The sequence below is a fragment of the Cebus imitator genome, unplaced genomic scaffold, assembly GCF_001604975.1.
Source record: "Cebus imitator isolate Cc_AM_T3 unplaced genomic scaffold, Cebus_imitator-1.0 Scaffold0, whole genome shotgun sequence".
NCBI classification, from domain to species: domain Eukaryota; kingdom Metazoa; phylum Chordata; class Mammalia; order Primates; family Cebidae; genus Cebus; species Cebus imitator.
Genome location: NW_016107315.1, coordinates 18,905,540 through 18,925,210, shown reverse-complemented (window position 1 = coordinate 18,925,210; position 19,671 = coordinate 18,905,540). Strand labels below are relative to the sequence as shown.

Here is a 19,671-nt window from a genome sequence, read left to right as displayed (position 1 = left end):
CAGCACTTTGGGAAACCAAGGTGGGCAGATCACAAGGTCAAGAGATTGACACCATTCTGGCCAATGTGGTGAAACCCCATCTCTACTAAAAATACAAAAATTAGTTGGGTGTAGTGGTGCGTGCCTGTAGTCCCAGCTACTCAGGAGGCTGAGGGAGGAGAATGGCTTGAACCAGGGAGGTAGAGTTTGCAGTAGGCTGAGATCACACCACTGCACTCCAGCCTGGTGACAGAGCCAGGCTCCATCAAAAAAAAAAAAAAAAAAAAATTGGTAAATCCAGCATGATTGGGATCTGTCTCTGACAAACTCATCATTCTGGAACACCCTTGTTCTGTTTCCTGCCATCCCACAAATGGAAAAGACAACAGCATATGTCATACAAAGAGTGTTAAGGTGTGAGCAGAGAAAGATGATAAAGGACAAGACATTACCTTTCGATACTTTACAAAGTAGGCATTGATGGGCAGCCCACCATCCTTGCCTGGCCTCCACACCAGGTCGTACGTGTCCGGTGTGTGGGTCTGTGGGGGGCTCAATATGATGGGGGCATCAGGGACAGAGACGTCACCGGCATTTTTCTCCGGTGCTGATTCCACTGCGCTGGGATGGACCTTTACTGGAAATGAGCTCAGTAATCCAGTTTCTGAACCATCTCTCTTTCTTCTTTCATCATTCTGAGCAGCATCAGGAAACATGACTGTCTCTGCTTTTGTATTTGTTTCAAAAGGAACTTTAGAGAGAGAGAGAGGAGAGAGGTTAAAGAAACTCCTCATTTCAGTGTCTTCTACTGTTTGTGACATGACTGCCCTCACTGGTATCGTTAGCACAATTTGAGCCCTGGAAGTTAAAACAGGTAACACTGCTGTTTATAATTCACGGAAACATTTAACTTCTAGTAGCAATTTTTCTCATGGGGGAGCAAATGAATTGTTTGAAAAACCACATATATGATGCAATAGTTTAGCAGTTAAATGTTTTTATTTTTTCCTTGTTCTCTAAGAATACTCTTTTTTGTAATAATCATTTTCGAGTTTAACCTCAGAAGATTTTAAGTTGGCCAGGTGTAGTGGCTCACACCTATAATCCCAGCACTTTGGGAGGCCGAGGAGGGCAGAACGCTTGAGCCCAGCGGTTTGAGGCCAGCTTGGGCAACATGGTGAAACCCCGTCTCTGCAAAAAACACCAAATTACCCAGGTGTGGTGGCGCACATCTGTGGTCTCAGCTACTTGGGAGGTTGAGGTGTGAAGATCACCTGAGCCTGGGGAGGTTGAGGCTGCAGTGAGCCATGATTGTTCCACTGCACTCCAGCCTGGGCAACAGAGTAAGACCCTCAGAAAAATTTTAAAAAGATAAAACAAACAGGCAGCCTTAACACTTACTACTAACAGCATACAGAATATACAGAGGAAGATAAAAATAATTTATCTGCACTGAAAAAATAAATAGGTTACATATAGTCAAAGATAATTATTGAGCACATATTATGTGCCAAACATTGTCCTAGATATCTTATAAACATAATCTCATTTAATTCTCAAAACATTCTTAGATGGTAATACTCCTATGTTACAGATGAAGAAATTAAGGTTCAGAGAGAATAAGTGACAGCTGTCAGAAGAATGTTCACGGTGCTGCTGTGAAAAAAAAAAAAAAAGAACAATTTACAAAAACAAATATACAGCCAGTAATAAAGCCTAAGGAGTGACAGCTTGCTTTCTCTAAAATGCTATTAATATTGGCAACAGGAAATTCTATTTTTCATTCCTTTTGTGGAGGAAGAGTGCAGATGAAACAACGTTCTACTTTTATTTCCGAAATGAAGTCAGATTCCTGGTAAAAGGTGGGTGTGTTTTTGGGAGAAGGACTGCACTGTAGTGGAGAACCAACAGAAAACAGGACTCACAGTGTAAGGTCAGTTCTCTGTTAGTTTAAAGGAGAGAAAGGGTGTCCCAGAAGCATCCTCCATGAGAGCAAACAAGAAGCTAGTGAGGAAATAATGTAGAAGAAAACTAATTAAGTTCACTGAGACAACTTCAAAATATTGCTCCTGGAACAACAGTGTTTATCTAGTGAGTCAGACTGTGGACTGATGTTCAGGGTGTGAGCTGGTGCCTGCTAATGCAGAGAGATGGAGTCAGCAAGTGGAGGTAATTAACTGTGGCTTGGGGTAGTGGAGAAGGATCTTTTTATCATTAGAAGTTTAGTGGATCCTCCGGGCAGTTTTCCACTGGGAAGTGGGATCTGGCTGTAAAAGACTTTAAATGCCACATGCCTCAGTTTATGCAGAAGCATGAGAAAAACTTCATGCTGCAGCTTCTCCACTGTCTGAGTCTCAAAATTCCATTTCTGTAAGATTTAAGATGCAATGAGAATTTTTCATTAAATTTTTATTAAAAGGGAGATTCAATTAACTTTCTACTTCTGTTTCAATGATATAATCTGGGCACTTGAGAGATTCACTAAATACAGCTAAAAAGACCCTAACAGTACTTTACCAGTGTTTTTGCATGTCTTATCTCAATTTATCTTCAGAACTCTATTAAATGGTAGAACAGACACCTAGCATCTCTTAAGGTGGAATGTTTTTTGAATTAAAAAAGAGATTGATACACTATGATGATGTAAACAAATTTAATGACTCTAAGGGGAAACTAATTAAATAGGGAGTACAACCATATCTGTCAAAGATGCTCCCACTGTGAGCACTGCTGCCAGCAACTCACAACCCAAACTACTTAGGAAACCCACACCAATTCCCACTATAGTTTTAAAGAGTACCACACACTCTACAAATATTTGCACATCCAGGACCTCAAAAACCCAAGGTCTCTGGAAAGAACAAAAGACTGGGGAGGGAGTTCTTTCTCTAGCCTAGCTTACTTTCCCCTTTACAGTACAGTAGACAAAGTAAATGACTTGTCGGGATGCTAGAATTTTCTAAGGCTCAGATTCCCATGCAAAGAAGTGTGTTGCTGTGTTATTATTTTGAGTTTTAATAAACTTAGTTGGCTCTTAACAATTATAATAGAATTTTTAAAAAGACAATGTAGGACCTCTTTGGTAGAATATAGCTGATGGGTTACTACACATAAAAGTGGTATTTATCAGCACATCAAATCCTGGAGCACAGGAGAATCTTAAAGATCATTTTTTTTTTTTGAGGCGGAGTCTCGCTCTGTCGCCCAGGCTGGAGTGCAGTGGCACCATATCAGCTCACTACAACCTCTGCCTCCTGGTTTCAAGCGATTCTCCTGCCTCAGCCTCTCAAGTAGCTGGGAATACAGGCACCTGCCACCAAACCCAGCTAATTTTTGTATTTTTAGTAGAGATGGGGTTTCACCATGTTAGCCAGGCTGGTCTTGAACTCCTGACCTCATGATCTGCCCACCTCGGCCTCCCAAAGTGCTGGGATTACAGGCGTGAGCCACTGCACCTGGCCATCTTAAAGATCTTCTAAAGTTAGTTCACGTAACTTTAAAAGGCTTCCGATTTCTCATATTTAAGGTGAGGAAGTAAGACAAAATAACTAGTTCCATCAGCTATAATTATGACATCTGTCTCTCTATACCCTGTATTCACATAAAATAATCACTTCAGCTAAATTCTACCTGAGGGGCTCCTGCAACTACACCTGTCATGCAGCTAACAATTTCGAGCAGAGCCACATCCAGGTCCTGGATATACAGATAGTTTTGCCTAGAGGAATAGAAATATAAACACAGGCTAGGCACAGTGGCTCACACCTGTAATCCTAGCACTTTAGGAGGCTGAGGTGTGCAGATCACAAGGTTAGGAGATCGAAACCATCCTGGCCAACAGGGTGAAAATCTGTCTCTACTAAAAATACAAAAATTATCTGGGCGTGGTGGCTCATGCCTGTAGTCCCAGCTACTCGGGAGGCTGAGGCAGGAGAATTGCTTGAACCCGGGAGGCAGAGGTTGTAGTGAGCCAAGATTGTGCCACTACACTCCAGCCTCCCGAAAAGAAAAAGAAACATAAACACACATAAACACACACACACACACACACACACACACACACACACACACACACACTCTCACACACACACATATTCATTTACAGGTACAAACTACTTACTGAACTATTTCTTCATTTGAGGATTCCTAAGGTTTCCAAAATCAGTAACTATTTCCTCCTTCCCTTAACACCGCCACAAGAGATTGTTATAATTTAATAATAATTAGACAGTAATCATCATAACTTTATGCTTAGTATCAACTTTATGCTTTCTATTGCCAGACACCATTCTAAGCGCTTACTCTGCATTAACTCCTTGGATTCTCACCTCAACCCTATGACTGGGGCACCTTCACTATAGCTGTTACACAGATGAGGAAACAGCACAGTTCAGTGATTTGCCCTCGGGTCACAAAGCCTCTAAGTGGCACAGCCAGGATTCTGACACAGCCCATGTGCTCAGCTTCCATATCTCTCCCACTTCTAACATGCAGAGAGTAGCACAGAGGATAAGGGGAAGTCCCTAGTCTCCATCACTTCTCCTCCAGCTTCATTCAGAGCAAGAGCATTCTTGTTTGCACATGAAGGGAAGTTACATGCACATATCCAACTCTTTTTATTTCAACCCTCACTCCTCTGCCAAGAACAACCCATTGGCCACTGCTCTGGCTATGGATGTCCATACATTGGTCATGTGATCCAGACTGTGGCAGATGGGCCAGAGGAGAGGAATTGTGGGGACTGGACTGTGAACTCACTAAATCAGGGAATGCTGGAGCCCCAGACCTATCCACTAAAGCAGGGAATGCTGGAGCCCCAGACCTATCCACTAAATCAGGGAATGTTGGAGCCCCAGACCTATCCACTAAAGCAGGGAATGCTGGAGCCCCAGACCTATCTAGAAGGAAGAACGTGGGCCCTGGAGTCAGCGTAAGCACTGCTCCTCAACCCTGTGGGCTCTTTGACCTGTGGGTCCAAGGCACTAGGCAGAAGAAGGCCATGCTAGGCCCCTTAAAGCAGAGGCCTGGGGCAGAGACCTCAGTTACCCAAGACCAAAGCCTTACTGCCTTTGATATTCTGCCTCTCACAAGACAAATAAGGTGACAATCCACACCCAGCTGACTAGTTGTTGGGGAACACTGCTCTAAATGCCTACTGATGGAAGGTTTGAATTTGAAATAAGTCAAATCTGAGTCCACTGCCACAAATATTAATAGTCGATACACCAGTAGTCAAAAATCATATATGGTTTTTAAGTCATCACAAAAAATCAGTAAAATACAAAGAATTAATATTATACATCCCATTAGAAAATAACTTTGGATAAGATAGAGGGAATATATATATACAGGTATTACTTCATAGTACCACAACTCTACATTCTCAATGAAAGCCAATCCTTTAGACTTAATATTGTAGTTATCAAGGGCATAAAAAATGTCTGCAACATCATTTTCAGTAGCTTAGAAAACCAGAAACATTAATCCCAAAGACAGGTTATATTCTGGGCCTGCTCCAAAATGAGAGCTTTCTATATTGCAACTTTAATCTTAACAAACACATCAGAAACAGAGACCAAGGTTCATCTCATTCACATAAAGCCAAATACCAAAAAATACAGATCTACCTTTTACTGTCATCAGGAAAAATAATATAGAGAGATTGCTGGATTCATTAAAATATTTCAAATCACTTTACCTTCTACTACAAAAAGAAATTATTCAACTCAAAATAAATAATAATGGCAACTCACCAACCATGAGAGACGCTTCTGCCTGTGTGGTACCATGTTCATTTGTAGCTTCGCAGATGTATTTCCCCGCACGTTCCTGAGTCACAGCCTGAATATGGAGAGAGCTTGCGCCAGCTTGGGACATGACAAAGTAGACAGGCTCCAGGTCCAAGCCCTCAGGTCTTGATGGCTGTGATTTTCGGGATTTAGATTTCAGGACTTGAGATGGATGGCTGGTTATCAATCCATGGCTGTCATACCAACGAATGACCGGAACCGGCAGCCCGGTGGCATTGCAGGACAGAGTAACAAAGTCTCCGTCTACCACCTTTGTGCTTGCTGGCACTGTAATTATAACTGGCTTGAATCCACCGTCTATTAAAAAAGCAATTCACATATGAAAACTTAAGAACATTGCAGTATCTACAATGCAAAACAATTTCATCCTATCGCATAAATGTGGCAGTAATGATTAGAACCAAGACAGCTCTCTCCTTGTTAGTTCCCCTCTCAACTTTCGCCAAGTAAAACTGTCAATACAAGGTAAGAGTTTTTTCATAGCTGTGGGCTCCTAAACATTTCCTATATAAATTTCCTGCCCTTCAGAAAGAAAGGAATGTATACAAAGAAACCTTCTGAGAGTCTTCCAAAGGTACACTATCCATATTTGACCATTGCAAATATAGAACATAGGAAGTTGAAACCTCAAACCTTAACAAGAAAAAAGCATAAATAAGTATAAAAATAGATAATCTGCCTCCAAGAAAACAGTCAATTTTGTGGGGTGGGGTGGGAAGGGGAGGTAGGGATTTGATTATAAAAGGCCTGGGGAAAAAAAGTTTGTTCTGAATAAAAGTTGATACTGATGATATATACATTTTTTCCCCATAGAACTGAATAGCATTTTTGTTTCTAAATTAAAGTGGTACCAAGTGCTTCCTTGTGGTCCTGGTATTCTCTGGAGGCATTTTTAAGAGAGCTCAAAATGTAATATTGATCAAAGCAAATGACATTTTCTCCAGTATATCTGCCTTTTTCTCTAGTCCTCCTTCCCATGTCTGACAAAACAAAACCAACCAACAACTGCTATCAGATTTCTGGATTTTTGCCAAGCTACTGAATGTAAAATGTGATCTCACTGGTCAGAACATGCATTTTCCCGAGGACTAATGAGGCTGAACATCTTTTCCCATGATTATGTGGCATTATTAATTTTCCTCCTCTGTGAAATGCCTTTTGTCAGTGTTTCTACTGGGCCATCTATCTTTTCTGTAGTGATTTGGAGTTCTCTGTATACACTAGGTTCTGTTCATTTGTTCAGGTATGTATGTGACCAGTACCTCCTTCCTAATGTGCTGCTTTTCTTTTCAGCTTTTAACAGTATCTATTAGGAAGATATTTTCAGTTCAATGTGGTCATACCTTTTAATATAAGCCTTTTAAAATGTCTTATTAAAAAGTTTTACCCACAGGTCATACATTCTTCAATGTTTTCTTCAAAAATATTTTCATTTTGTCTTTCATATTTAGATCTTTATTCCACTGAGAATTTATCCTTTATACAATGTGAGATACTGAGTTTCACTTTTACTACATGTTAATAACCAATTATCCCACATCAAAATGTGAAATGGATCTCCTCCCATGCTGATCAGCAATGCCGGCTCAGTCAAGCCCTTATATGCAAATGTCTTTCTGAAAGTCTCCATCTTATTCCAAGAGTCTATTTGTTTCTGCACCAATATAAGTATTTCTTAATTACTACAGATATTTTAGATGTTTAAGGCAAGTCTCCCATATTCTTTTTCTTTTTTAGAGTGTCTTTGCCACTCTTGGGCCTTGGATTATCCACATAAATTTTAGAATCAGTTTGTCAAGGTCCTCAAAATATTACAATGGGATTTCAATTAGAATTGCATGAATCCACAGAAAATTTTTAGAAAGACCAGATATAATACCCAATACTGATATTGAGGAACTGGTATATCTTCCTACATAACTGCCTGTGCTTTACTGCTATAATATTTAAAAAGTGGTTTTTAAATTATACTTTCTGTTCATTGCTGGTCTACAGAAAGGCAACTGATTCTTGTTCACTGGTCTTCATCTAGCCACCTCGCTAAATGTTATTATTTCTCATAATAGGACATATAACAGTCATAATAACAGGTAGCAAACTATTTGGAATAGTCTATTTGACAATCATATCAGTTGCAAATTAACAACAATCTGGGTTCTTTCCTTCTTTTTCTTTTCATGTCTTTCTGCACTGGTTAGGATCTCCAGTAAGAGATGTTCAAAGGGAGTGCTTCTTACATTTCACCACTAAATGCAATGTTTTCCTGTAAGTCCTTGTTAGACACTCTTTACCAAGTCAAGAAAGTTCAGCTCTATTTCTACTTTCTAAGTATCTAACATGGACACTTAATTATGTCCAATGTTTTTCCATCTCCAGTGAGAGAATCATATTGCTTTCCTCCTTTATTCAATAAATGGGGTTAATGAAACTCTCAATTTTCAAGTGGATTCCTGGGATAACTGTTTAGTCATGACGTATTTTCTTTTTTACGCTGCCCTAGCTTGCTAATATATTATTTAGGGTTTTTATACCGATGTTCATAAATGAGATTGGCCTTTAATTTTCCTTTCTTGCACCATCTTAGTGTGATTCTAGAATCAAGGCTGGAGACTTTCCATCTTTTCCTCTTCTCTGAAACAGTAGGCATAGGATTTGGAATGGTCTATCACTTTGAAGTTTCCTAGAGCCTCCATAAAACCATCTGACCTCATATTTTCTTTGTGGGAAGACTTTTAACTCCTAATTCAACTTCTTTCATAGGTGTAGGACTATTCAAGTTTATTTATTTTCAGTCAGCATTGCTAAGTTACATTTTTCCTCAGAATTTGTCCATTTGTCTTTATTATAAATTTTTATCATAAAAGTTAACATAATCTTATCTTTAATTGCTGTAAGACTTGTATTTATAGCCCCCTTTTATTCCTGTTATTTGTAGCCCCTTTATTTTCTTTGGATCATTATCCCCAAAGATGTATCCATTTTATTAGACTTTACAAAGGTCTAACTTCTATCTTTATTGATCCTATTTTACCTTTGTTTTCTAATTAATTAATTTCTGCCCTGATTTTTATGACCTCTTTTCCTTTCTTTGAATCTATTCTGTTATCCTTTTTACTTCACTCAGTAGTTTTCAGTCTTACTAATTTTCTTTTACAGCCACAGAAGACTATAAATTTCCTTTTAAATTCCATTCTGGCTGTCTCTTACAAAGCTGATCTGTGGCATTTTCACTATTATCCAGTTCAAAGTATTTTAAATTTCTATTATTATTTTTTTATCCAACTATTGAGAAGTATAATTTTAAATGTCCAAATACATGCCAATTTTTACAAATTATGCTTTCATTATTAACTTCGAAATAAATTATACTAATGTCAGAAAATTTGGTCCGTATTATACTGATTATCTTAAATTTAAAATATTTATAACTCACATCATAGACAATTGATTTCCCTAATCAAGAAGAAAAAAGACCAACGACCTAGTTTTTTCAATAAGCAAAAGACAAAGAACAGACAATACACAGAAATGCAAATTTAAGTGGTTCAAAAGCATGAAAAGATGCCCAACTTTCCCTGTAATGAAAGAAATATAGATTAAAAGGTTCTTTTTTTTTTTTTTTTAACCTACCAGATTGGCAAAGATTTTAAAAACTGACAATGCCCCATGTTGGTGAGAGTCTGAGGAAACAAGAGTTATGTATTGCTGGTGGGAGTGTACATTGGTAACGATTATAGAGAGTGATTCGGAAATATCTAACAAAATTACCAACACAGATATGGTTTTATTCTGCAAGTTCATTTCTAGGAATTGCTTTTACAAATACTCACACGTGCAAAATAATCTTTGTAGAAGGGTGTTCATTACAGAACTATTTGTAATAGCAAAAGATTGAAAACAACCATCAATAAGGTACTAGGTCAAATTGTTACAACTATACAATGTACTACTAAGCAGCAATTTTTAAAAAAGGAATGAAAATACATTTTATGCGCCAAATGAGAAGATATCCCAAGATGTTAAGTAAAAAATTTATGGTAAAGAATGCTACTACCATTTAGGTAAAAAAAAACAAAAACAAAAACAGATACTGTTATAAAATGCACACACATACTCTCTCTCATGTGTGAACCATTTGTACGTGCACTACATACAAGGATGCTCAAGAAACTGACAAAACGAATCACTTCTAAAGAGGGGAACTGACTGCCTAGGGAACAGCAGTAAGAGAGAGATTGTACCATATAAATTTTTAAATTATGTAGAACCTGTTGAAAATTTTTTTTTTAAATTTTTTTAATGAGCTTGATTAAATAAGATTGCTTCTTCATAGATATACCTACCTGTCACAATGAACAACATTCTTGTATAGTGCTAGGGTTACTTTCTTTTAGTAAAAATAATTTCATTTTTCTTTTATTTATTTATTTTTATTTTTTAGAGACAGAGTTTCATCAGGCTGGTCTTGAACTCCTGACCTCATGATCCACCTGCCTCGGGCTCCCAAAGTGCTGGGATTACAGGCGTGAGCCACCTTGCCCAGCCTAATAATTTCATTTTTCAACACAACAAAAGCCCATCTGTAAAGTAAAATTTCTTATGACTGCATGACCTAAAAGCCTACCATTTTCAATTTCAAGTCTTCCAGTAGACTGCATAAATCCAATCCCATTATCTGCTACACACTGATACATCCCAGCATCTTCCACGGTAACCCCACTGATTCGCAGTCCATTTCCTGCAGTTAGATGCCGTGTGGAAGGATGAATAGGCTGTGCATTGTGAAACCAGGTACAGTTGGGGGCTGGGTTCCCATGAATATCACAGGCAAAGTGGACTGTGGCACCCAGAGACACTATCTGATCCTGCAGTCCTCTAGAAATAGAAGCATGTTCTGAAAATAAAACACACAAATTAAACTCTAGCCCTCAAAATGTACTTCTTAAATTATCACTCAAGTCATAAGAATCTCTCTACCAATAACCAGCTGAAACAAAGTTACATTGTTTATCCACATTCTTCTGTCTGCTGTGGCAATCAAGAAAAAAAAATAGAAATGTTCCACTAATAGGATAAACCATATGTTACTAATAAGATATAGTCTCCTTTCATAGCTGACTCCAACCACTTAACTCCCCACAACATATGATTACACATATATACAAATCATTTCTAATCCTGGGCTTCTCTTAGCATGTATTTCAGGTGATTAGTTTGAAATAAAGTAACAATATCCCACTAAACAGGAGCCAAAACAGAAGAATGTTTATTCAGAGGTTAAATTATTTTTACAGTCAATTCAACTTTGAGATTAGATGTATAACAGGCAAAACCAAAAAAAAAAAAAAAACTTCCTTTAGGGGTCCTTAAAGTCACTTATTACCAAGAAAAAGTAAATCATTTATGAGAATTTGTAGAACATGTCTAAATTATGTGTATTAATCCAGTCCTAATCACTGAATTCCAAAGCCCTCTTGTCATATACTTACGTTAATTCCACTGATGTCAACCTAAAGCAGGCCATGGTTATAAATATTATAAATACATGCAAAGGGTTTACAAAAATTTTATTCACTATTAAACCACTTTCCACCTATTTTTTTCCAAGAAAATCTGTTTGAATAAAGGAATATATTTTCTGTGGCTACACGATAGTGAGTTAGGTAGCTGGTTATAAAGAAAGGAATAGCTTTGAAATAAAGTATATATAGAAATGTGGGTGGAAATAATGCAATGTTATCACCCAGGCACTGGTAAAAGCATCCAGAAAAAGAAAATTAAATTAAATAGATTGATTTCTTTTTGAGATGACATTTTCTTTTCTGAGACAGGGTCTGGCTCTGTCACCCAGACTGGAGTGTGATGGCATGATCTCAGCTCATTGCAACCTCCACCTCCCGGGTTCAAACCACCCACCCACCTCAGCCTCCCAAGTAGCTGAGACTACAAGTCTGTGGCACCATACCCGGCTAATTTTTGTATTTTTGGTAGAGATGGAGTTTCGCCATGTTGCCCAAGATGTTCTCAAACTCCTAGGCTCAAGTATTCCACCCTCCTCAGCCTCCCAAAGTGCTGAGGTTATAGGTGTGAGCTTCCATCCCTGGCCCGGCATTTTCTGATCAGTACTCTTAGTTACTACTGCTGGATTCTACACACAGACACAGGCTACATTCTTCCATTCTCCTGATTTCCAGTTTTTTCCTCCACGTTATGAAGAAGGGAGAACAATCTCTGTATTACACAACTAGGTTGGGAGTGCGGTTTTCAAGAACATTCCATGCAAAATGCTCTATGCCACCCAGAAAAATGGCCTAATTCAGCAGTCCATTATAAAAATGAAACTTGTTCTGGCTAGGGTATAGATATTTCTAGATATTCCCTATTTCAATTTCACAAATAGATCTTTCCTTCACATTCAGTGAGACCAGAAAAATGGCTTCATTTGGAAAAAATTAAAAACTAACTTCTTACCAAGTACATTAACCATGTAAGTCACATATTTTACATCTCCAGACTTGTTTTCCACCATGCAGGAATAGTTTCCGGAGTCCTCTGGGTCAATGCTATCTGTGGCAAGATGAGAATACAGCCTTCTCCAGTTGGTTCCTGGTGCAATGTCCTGCCCGTCCTTTAGCCAATACACTTGAGGAGCCGGGACCCCACTCACCACACACTCCAAGGTTACGGGGCTACGAGAAAGAACAGCTAATGCCTGTGAATGGGTGGGGTGAAGAATGTGAAAATCATCTGAAGAAGGACCTGGAAAAGGAAAGGAGATGAGAGATGATTAGTAAGTATTCACTTCTAATGGCTTGCTTAGCAAAGCTGAGGTCACCACCATGTTCCCACGAATTCTTAATACTACAAGGTCCTATCTGGCAGTTAAATCCTTTTCAGTTGAGGATTAAAATGTTTTGTGGTCCTTTAGGGCTAATTCTGAACTGGGAGTTTGAAAATGCAGAATGCCCAACACGTTCAGAAGCCATATCTTTATTGTACCCTGACTATTGGTGCTACCTCAACCCAACCATCATAACCTAAAAATCAGCGGTGATTTTCATTATATCTGAAAGAAAGAGAACAGACATATCTCTTTTTTTTCCAAAATTCACAGACACCAATTTAATTATCACTACTATAAAGTTGTATCTCCTTTATTTCTTCTTGTTTGAGCAAAGGGCAACATTCTCCACATGTATTCACTCTGTTACCTTGGCTAAAATTCAAAATTTCCCTCTGTAAGTTACATTTTTAAAGCATGTACAACACTCTTCTATAATGCATTAATGTATCTACTTTTTTTTTTTTTTTTTTTGAGACAGAGTCTCACTGTGTCACCCAGGCTGGAGTGCAGTGGTGTGATCTCAGCTCACTGCAACCTCCGCCTCCCATGTTCAAGTAATTCTCCTGCCTCAGCCTCCTGAGTAGCTTGGATTACAGGTGCGCATCACCATGTCCGGCTAATTTTTGTATTTTTAGTAGAGACGAGGTTTTGCCATGTTGGTCAGGCTGGGTCTCAAACTCCTGACCTCAGGTGATCCACCCACCTCAGCCTCCAAAAGTGCTGAGATTACAGACATGAGCCACCACGCCTGGACTGTATTTACTTTTTTGCTAAGACTTTTTATGATAAACAAACAGGATTTGAAAAAAAAAATGAACTATCATTGCCCAACTTTTTATGAGGACTCTTCCTCTTCCAGTTACCATTATTGTCCCAAATACTTACGACTCACAAGGAGCTTTCGGCCAATAGGTTCAACTTTTAATTCATGTGTGACAGGATTATAAGCTGCACATTTGTATGATCCCTTGTCCTCTAAGGATACATTCAAAATCTGAAGATTTCCTGATGGAAGGATTAAGTAATTCTCTGAGGAAGGAAGAGAGTGCAGTTAGGCCTCTCCCTTTATGAAGGACACCACAGCACAACTAAAACTCACAAAGTTTGATCATTATGCTTTATTCCATCTTATTTTATTTTATTTTAGAGATGGGGTCTCACTCTGTCACCCACACTGGAGTACAATGGCACAGGTATGGCTTGCTACAGCCTATAACTCCTGGACTCAAGCGATCCACCGAAGCCTCCCCAGTAGCTGAGACTACAGGTGTATGCCACCACACCCGGTTAATTTTTAAATATTTTGTAGAGATGGGGTCTCACTATATTGTCCAGGCTAGTCTTGAACTCCTGGCTTCAAGTGACCTTCCTGCCTCAGCCTCCCAAAGTGCTGGGATTATAGGCGTGATCCAGCAGCTAAGTTTAGACATGAGATTAGCAGCAAAGTGGCAATCAGGGAAAATTTATTAAATGAAGGAAAGGGAAAGTCAAGGCAGAGTAGAAAAAAAAAAAAAAGTCAATACAACTAGCATAGCAAATCAAACCCAGCAGAAGCATTTTAACGACGGTGAATCTCAAAGCACATGAAACAGACTTCGATTTTGGCAAACCTCTACCTATAGCACTGGTCACACAGTGTTCCTGCATTGTCTAGTCATTCATTTCTTTTCCCCACAGATACATATTAAAAGGCTACTTTCTGCCAACAATGGCCAGGAACAAGTGCTGCAGCAAGGAAGAGAACAGATAAAAAGCCCTGCACACATGCAGCCGGGGTATGGGGAGGTCAGAGAAAAAGACATATAATAATAAACTAACAAAAACATGAATAACACCTTATCAGGTGTGATCAATTCTATGAAGAAAAGCAAAACTAAATAAAGGGGACAGAGAGCACCAGGTATACCATTTTAGACAGAACCACGAGGATGGTCTTCTCCAAGGAAGTGAAATCTGATGGGGGTCCAGGAACTGAGCGAGTGAGCCCTCAGGGTACGGGGGGCCGTAATTATTTGTATATTGTAACTGTAATTATTTGTATATTGTAACCTTTTATTTTAGTCCTCTCCACTCACGCCTTCTGGTATCCACAGTTCATCCCCAGCATATGGAGCTTAGGAGCAGGTTATTTAATGAACATTTGTTCTGTGTGTGCCACAGCCTTTTCACAAAAGCTCTCACCTGTGGAATGTTTCAGCCATTTTCCCCGGATTTTATAGCGCACCTCAGCTTTGGGGTTACTCTCTGGTACCCTGCAGCCAATGAAACCAGCACTTTTTTCTTCTGCTGTAATAACATGCTTTGTGGATGGACCAAAATCACCAAGAACTGAAATAAATAAGAAAACAAATAAATAAATGCAAATTTGAATTTTTTTCCCAAAGGAAGTTTAAAAATTAGAAACAATATCTGCAGCATGGTCTTTTGTGGCAGCTGACTCCAGTCCAGAGGGCTGCATGATCTTTTCATCTCAGAAAGCAGTTGGGGCAAGCTACTCAGGAGGCTGAGGTGGAAGGATTGCTTGAGCCCGGAAGGCTGAGGCTGCAATGAGTCAAGATTGCACCACTGCATTCCAGCCTGGGTAACAGAGTGAGACCTTGTCTCCAAAAAAAAAAAAAAAAAAAAGAAGTGGCTGAGGCAGAGGTGCATGGTTGAAGGATAAGACCTAAGTCATGCAACCCTTTTTCATAGGTCAATGCTTCTAGGGAACTAGAATAAATACAAACTACTCCTAAGACATCTAGAACTATAAAAACATAATTATTCCCATTCGGTCAAGATCAGTCCTTTTCAACCCAGTCCCTCATCAAAACTCACTTTCCCTATCGATCTTTAATCTGTTTGTAGCTATTCACACTGCAATAAAATGATTTCTGGAATGAACCTAGGACATCAAAAAAATAAGGCAGGATATCATTTAGATTATATGAATCTACTAACTCCGTCTCAACTCCTCTGTTTTAGTTCACTACGGATGGAGCCTGCAGGGAAGAACTCTTTATGATCTCCAGTGCTCAAAGCACTCAGCAGCCTGCCACAAGGAATTCAGCCTTCCACTGTGTGTCTTACAAGCTGTCCATGGGTCACAGCTCTACAAAAACATTTACTCTTCTCAGTTATGACAAACTTACTACTCCTGGGGAATCCAGATTTGTTCTGTAAATAGGGGTGCCCTTACAAAGACGTTTTCCATTACTGGAAGCCATCACCGTTTGAAAGGCAGATGGCTCAAACTTACTAAGAAAAACCATGCATTCCAGATTTTCCGTAAGTTCAATACTCAACATTCCTTGCTTTACAGTTACTTTTTTCCTGCTGTTTAACCATCGTTTCAATTAAATAAATTAAAATCACTCAGTAATCAAGGCAAATAAAACAATTAGATGTAAAAGAAAGACAAAGGACTCCAGGAAATAACGAAGTATCAGAGTAGACAATGGCTTTTGTTATTATTGATATTATGGACTTCCAAGTACTCACAAAGAAATAGTTCAGAATTCATATTAGAAAAGTGTCCTTCCCTGGAAAAGCTGCAGAGATTATAAAAAAAACAAAAACAAAAACAAAAACAAAAAACTGTCCTAACTGTGTCACTTTAAAAAGTCATTTCCATATCACTGTTACCGATTACATTAGGTTATGCTTGCAGAGGTCTAAGTGCACTTTCCCAAGTTATCCTCACAGCAAGAGTCAAGGCTGAGATAGGAACTCCCATGTGCCTTACACCAAAGCCTTTCCCTTCTTAGAAATGCAAGCACTAACAGTAATTTCAAGAAAACCCACATATAACAGTGACACAATTAAACTCACCTGCCGCAGATACTGTTGCTGGGCCACTCACAACGGCACCGATGCTATTGTTGGCCAGGCACTGGTAGTAACCCAAAAGGGAGGAGTTAAGAGAAAGAATTGTCAAAGTCCCCTGATGAATCTTAACATGTTCCACGTTTCCATCCAATTTTTTTCCATTATGCAACCATGAGATATGAGTGGTCACAGGTTTAGCAGAACAATGTAGTACCACAGGTCCACCAAGTTTCTGGACGGCAGAGAGTGGCTCAGAAGTAAAATAAGGTGCCAGGTCTAGAAGGGAATATTCCCCATATGCAAAGAAGGCAGGGGAGATAAGAGGAGAGAGAGAGGTGACATTAAACACACTTCATCTGAATCTTTATAACTAAAGGCAATCTCCTATTTTATATACTTTATGGTTCTTGAGATGGTTGCAAAGTTCCAGCAAAATTCTTATAAGCCTATTTATTGGAAGTGAAAAAGGGCAACATGTTGGCCTAGGACTTAACAATTAGGGTACAAAAGACAAGAATGCTGATGATATAATCAGATACAATACCAATCCTATTAATAAGAAGTAACAAAGTGCAGGCTGGGTCCCGGGGCTCCTGCCTATAATCCCAGCACGTTGGGAGGCCAAAGCGGGTGAATCCTTGAGCTCAGGAGTTCAAGACCAACCTGGGCAACATGGCAAAACCCTTCTCTACAAAAAATACAAAAATTAGCCAATGTGGTGGTATATGCCTGCAGCTCTAACTACTCCAGAAGCTGAGGTGGAAGGACTGCTTGAGCCAAGGAGGTGGAGGCTGCAGTGAGCCATGACTTCACCACTGCACTACAACCTGGGTGACAGAGGGAGACCCTGTCTCAAAAAAAAAAAAAAAAAAAAAAAAAAAAAAAAAAAGGGAAAAAAAGAAAAAAAAAAAAAAAAAAAAAAAAAAAAGAAAGAAGGAAATAGTCAACTACTCTTTCAATAAAGTGACTTGGAAGAATTGGAAGTTAAGAACCTGAAAAAGTGAAGATGACTTTCCAAATAACAAGAATTCTCCCCTATTTTACCAACAGGATTCAATTTACGAGAGCAAGTTATTCTACAAATTAAGACTACGATACCTCCTTACTACTTCCCTTCAATATAAAATAATGTTTAAGTTTTAAAAAAACAAAAATAGAAAGTTAAGAAGCCATAACTGAAATACAAAGGCTATCCTTTCTTAAATATAAGGCTTAGTATTTTTATCTGGCATTTGAAATGGTTTTGTATGTTATTTCTATTACTCCCAGAACTTGGGAAGGCAGGGGTGTTCTTGCACTAAAGTATCCATGCAGATCCTTCTGTTCCAACCCAAAAGTGGGAAGGGGGAAGAAATATTTGTTAATTTGGAGGAATAAAAATACTTAAAAGAAAAAAATCAATAAATTGCTGAATCTACTTCTATGGAATATTTAATCAGAGATGAAGATTAGAGGAAGTATATTTATTGGCTGAATCTGGGTTGGTTGTTTAGCAAAACAGAAATAAAACCACGAAATCAATTTTTTCCCTACCAAATCTAATACAGCTATATAGTATTTTTAGTAGATATTAAAAATAAATAGTACTTAATGAATAAACATCACTATATTTGTATATACTTATCTATTTGTCTTTACGTAAGTCTCAAATAAAAAGAAATGCATATGAGCCATGATTAGGCATGGGGCTTACATACACATTTAACAACAAACACATTTATACTTTTCAGTAACCCAAAGAGGTAGACAAGAAATTAGGCAAGGTCATATGAGAAAGCAGCAGACCTGGGAATTGAACCAAGTTCTCTCACTCCCAGTTGAACATAGTATCGTGCTGATTCTAAAACTTCTCTTTGGTACATGTAGTCAGTATTTTATTTCTGCTCTTTCCAAATTCAGATAGTAATATATCTCCTTACTGAAAAAAGTATGATTGGAAAATATGCATTTTTTTGAAAACAAAAGGAACAAATTACAAGGGACAGGAAGAAATGCGAATGCCCAAAGCACTACTAAGAGATCCTTAAATTGCTTAATTTATCAGGTTTTTAAATCATGTTGTTGGTCAAACCAATCTTAGAAACATCTTTAGATACCATTACCACTAAGCATTGAAGTACGAATTTATTTTTTATAGAAGTAAGACAAGTAAAGGCCAAACCACCCCAGCCCCCAATTCTACTCTTACCTGAACTCACAGAAGAGCACAGAACTGTAAGTGTAGCATACAGCAGTGTACATAAGGGTCCAAGATCCGGATGCATAGCGCCAGATGACAGAAGCAGGCAGGACAGGCTTCCACAGCAAACCCAGGCTGTGGTTCACTAAAAAACATTAAAAAAGAAAAATGAAAAAAAATGTAAACCATTAAAATCTTTCATCTGAGCAGCTGGAGCTACGAGCATGACAGCAGCCATCTATTTTGAAAGCTCTGTGTAGAGTATGTCAAATACTAGGCACTAAAAGATCCAGGTCTTCCCAATTCACAAGCTGATCTCTAGACACTAGAGCTAGAAGTTTTGCTCATTCTTCCAAGGTACAGGTATTGATCGACTTACGACCTATGCAACTTACGACCATTCGACTTTACAACCACAATCGCTAGCCACGGCTGCTCCGTGTCTGGCAGCGCAAACGTTGCCCAGCTGGGCATACGACAGTGTGGACCAGCTTCCGGCAGCACTACCATCTCCACGTGCATATAGCCTACTCAACTTACGGCCAAATCGTGTTACGGCCGGTCCGTCGGAACCAATCGTGGTCGTAAGTGGAGCATTGCTGTACTAGGATACCTCTTACTACACAGAATGAATCACTCCAAATGGATACATTCAACTGCCTATAGTGCATTTCTATTTACACATCTCACAAACATATAAAACTCAACGAAACCAACATGTATTCCTCCTCCATATCCCCCAAAATAGCAACTATAAGGAAAACAACGAAATAATGGCTAACACGTATGTAATATTTATTTACTATGTGCCAGACACCATCTTAGTGCTTTAATATATGACTTTAATCTTCACAACAACCTTGTGAGATAGGTCCTACTGGTTTTCGTCCCTTTTCTTCAGATGGAGGACTCCTGGCTCATGGATTGGTCAAGCACGAAGAATATCAATGTCAGGCCTGTGTTGGGATTGGGATTGTCACTATTGTGAGAGAGATAAGCCAAGAAAAGGACAGTAATGGATGAAGCCTGAGAGGAAGGCTGGGCCAGATCAC

General features: G+C 38.8%; 1 protein-coding gene across 4 annotated transcripts in view; it reads right to left on the bottom strand.

The window, feature by feature from the left end:
- CDON (cell adhesion associated, oncogene regulated) overlaps positions 1-19,671 on the bottom strand; it is a 103,642-nt gene that overhangs the window by 45,350 nt on the left and 38,621 nt on the right. For 3 of the 4 annotated variants that reach the window (XM_017523624.1, XM_017523614.2, XM_017523616.2), the window contains exons 2-9: positions 18,629-18,764; positions 16,444-16,716; positions 14,815-14,961; positions 13,519-13,662; positions 12,261-12,548; positions 10,414-10,683; positions 5,733-6,086; positions 432-730 (exon numbers count right to left, since the gene is read on the bottom strand). In XM_017523624.1, coding sequence (XP_017379113.1) covers positions 432-730; positions 5,733-6,086; positions 10,414-10,683; positions 12,261-12,548; positions 13,519-13,662; positions 14,815-14,961; positions 16,444-16,716; positions 18,629-18,704 — 1,851 coding nt within the window. In that variant the 5' untranslated portion in view covers positions 18,705-18,764. The remainder of the gene's footprint in view (positions 1-431; positions 731-5,732; positions 6,087-10,413; positions 10,684-12,260; positions 12,549-13,518; positions 13,663-14,814; positions 14,962-16,443; positions 16,717-18,628; positions 18,765-19,671) is intronic. The other variant, XM_037736303.1, reaches the window with a different exon arrangement.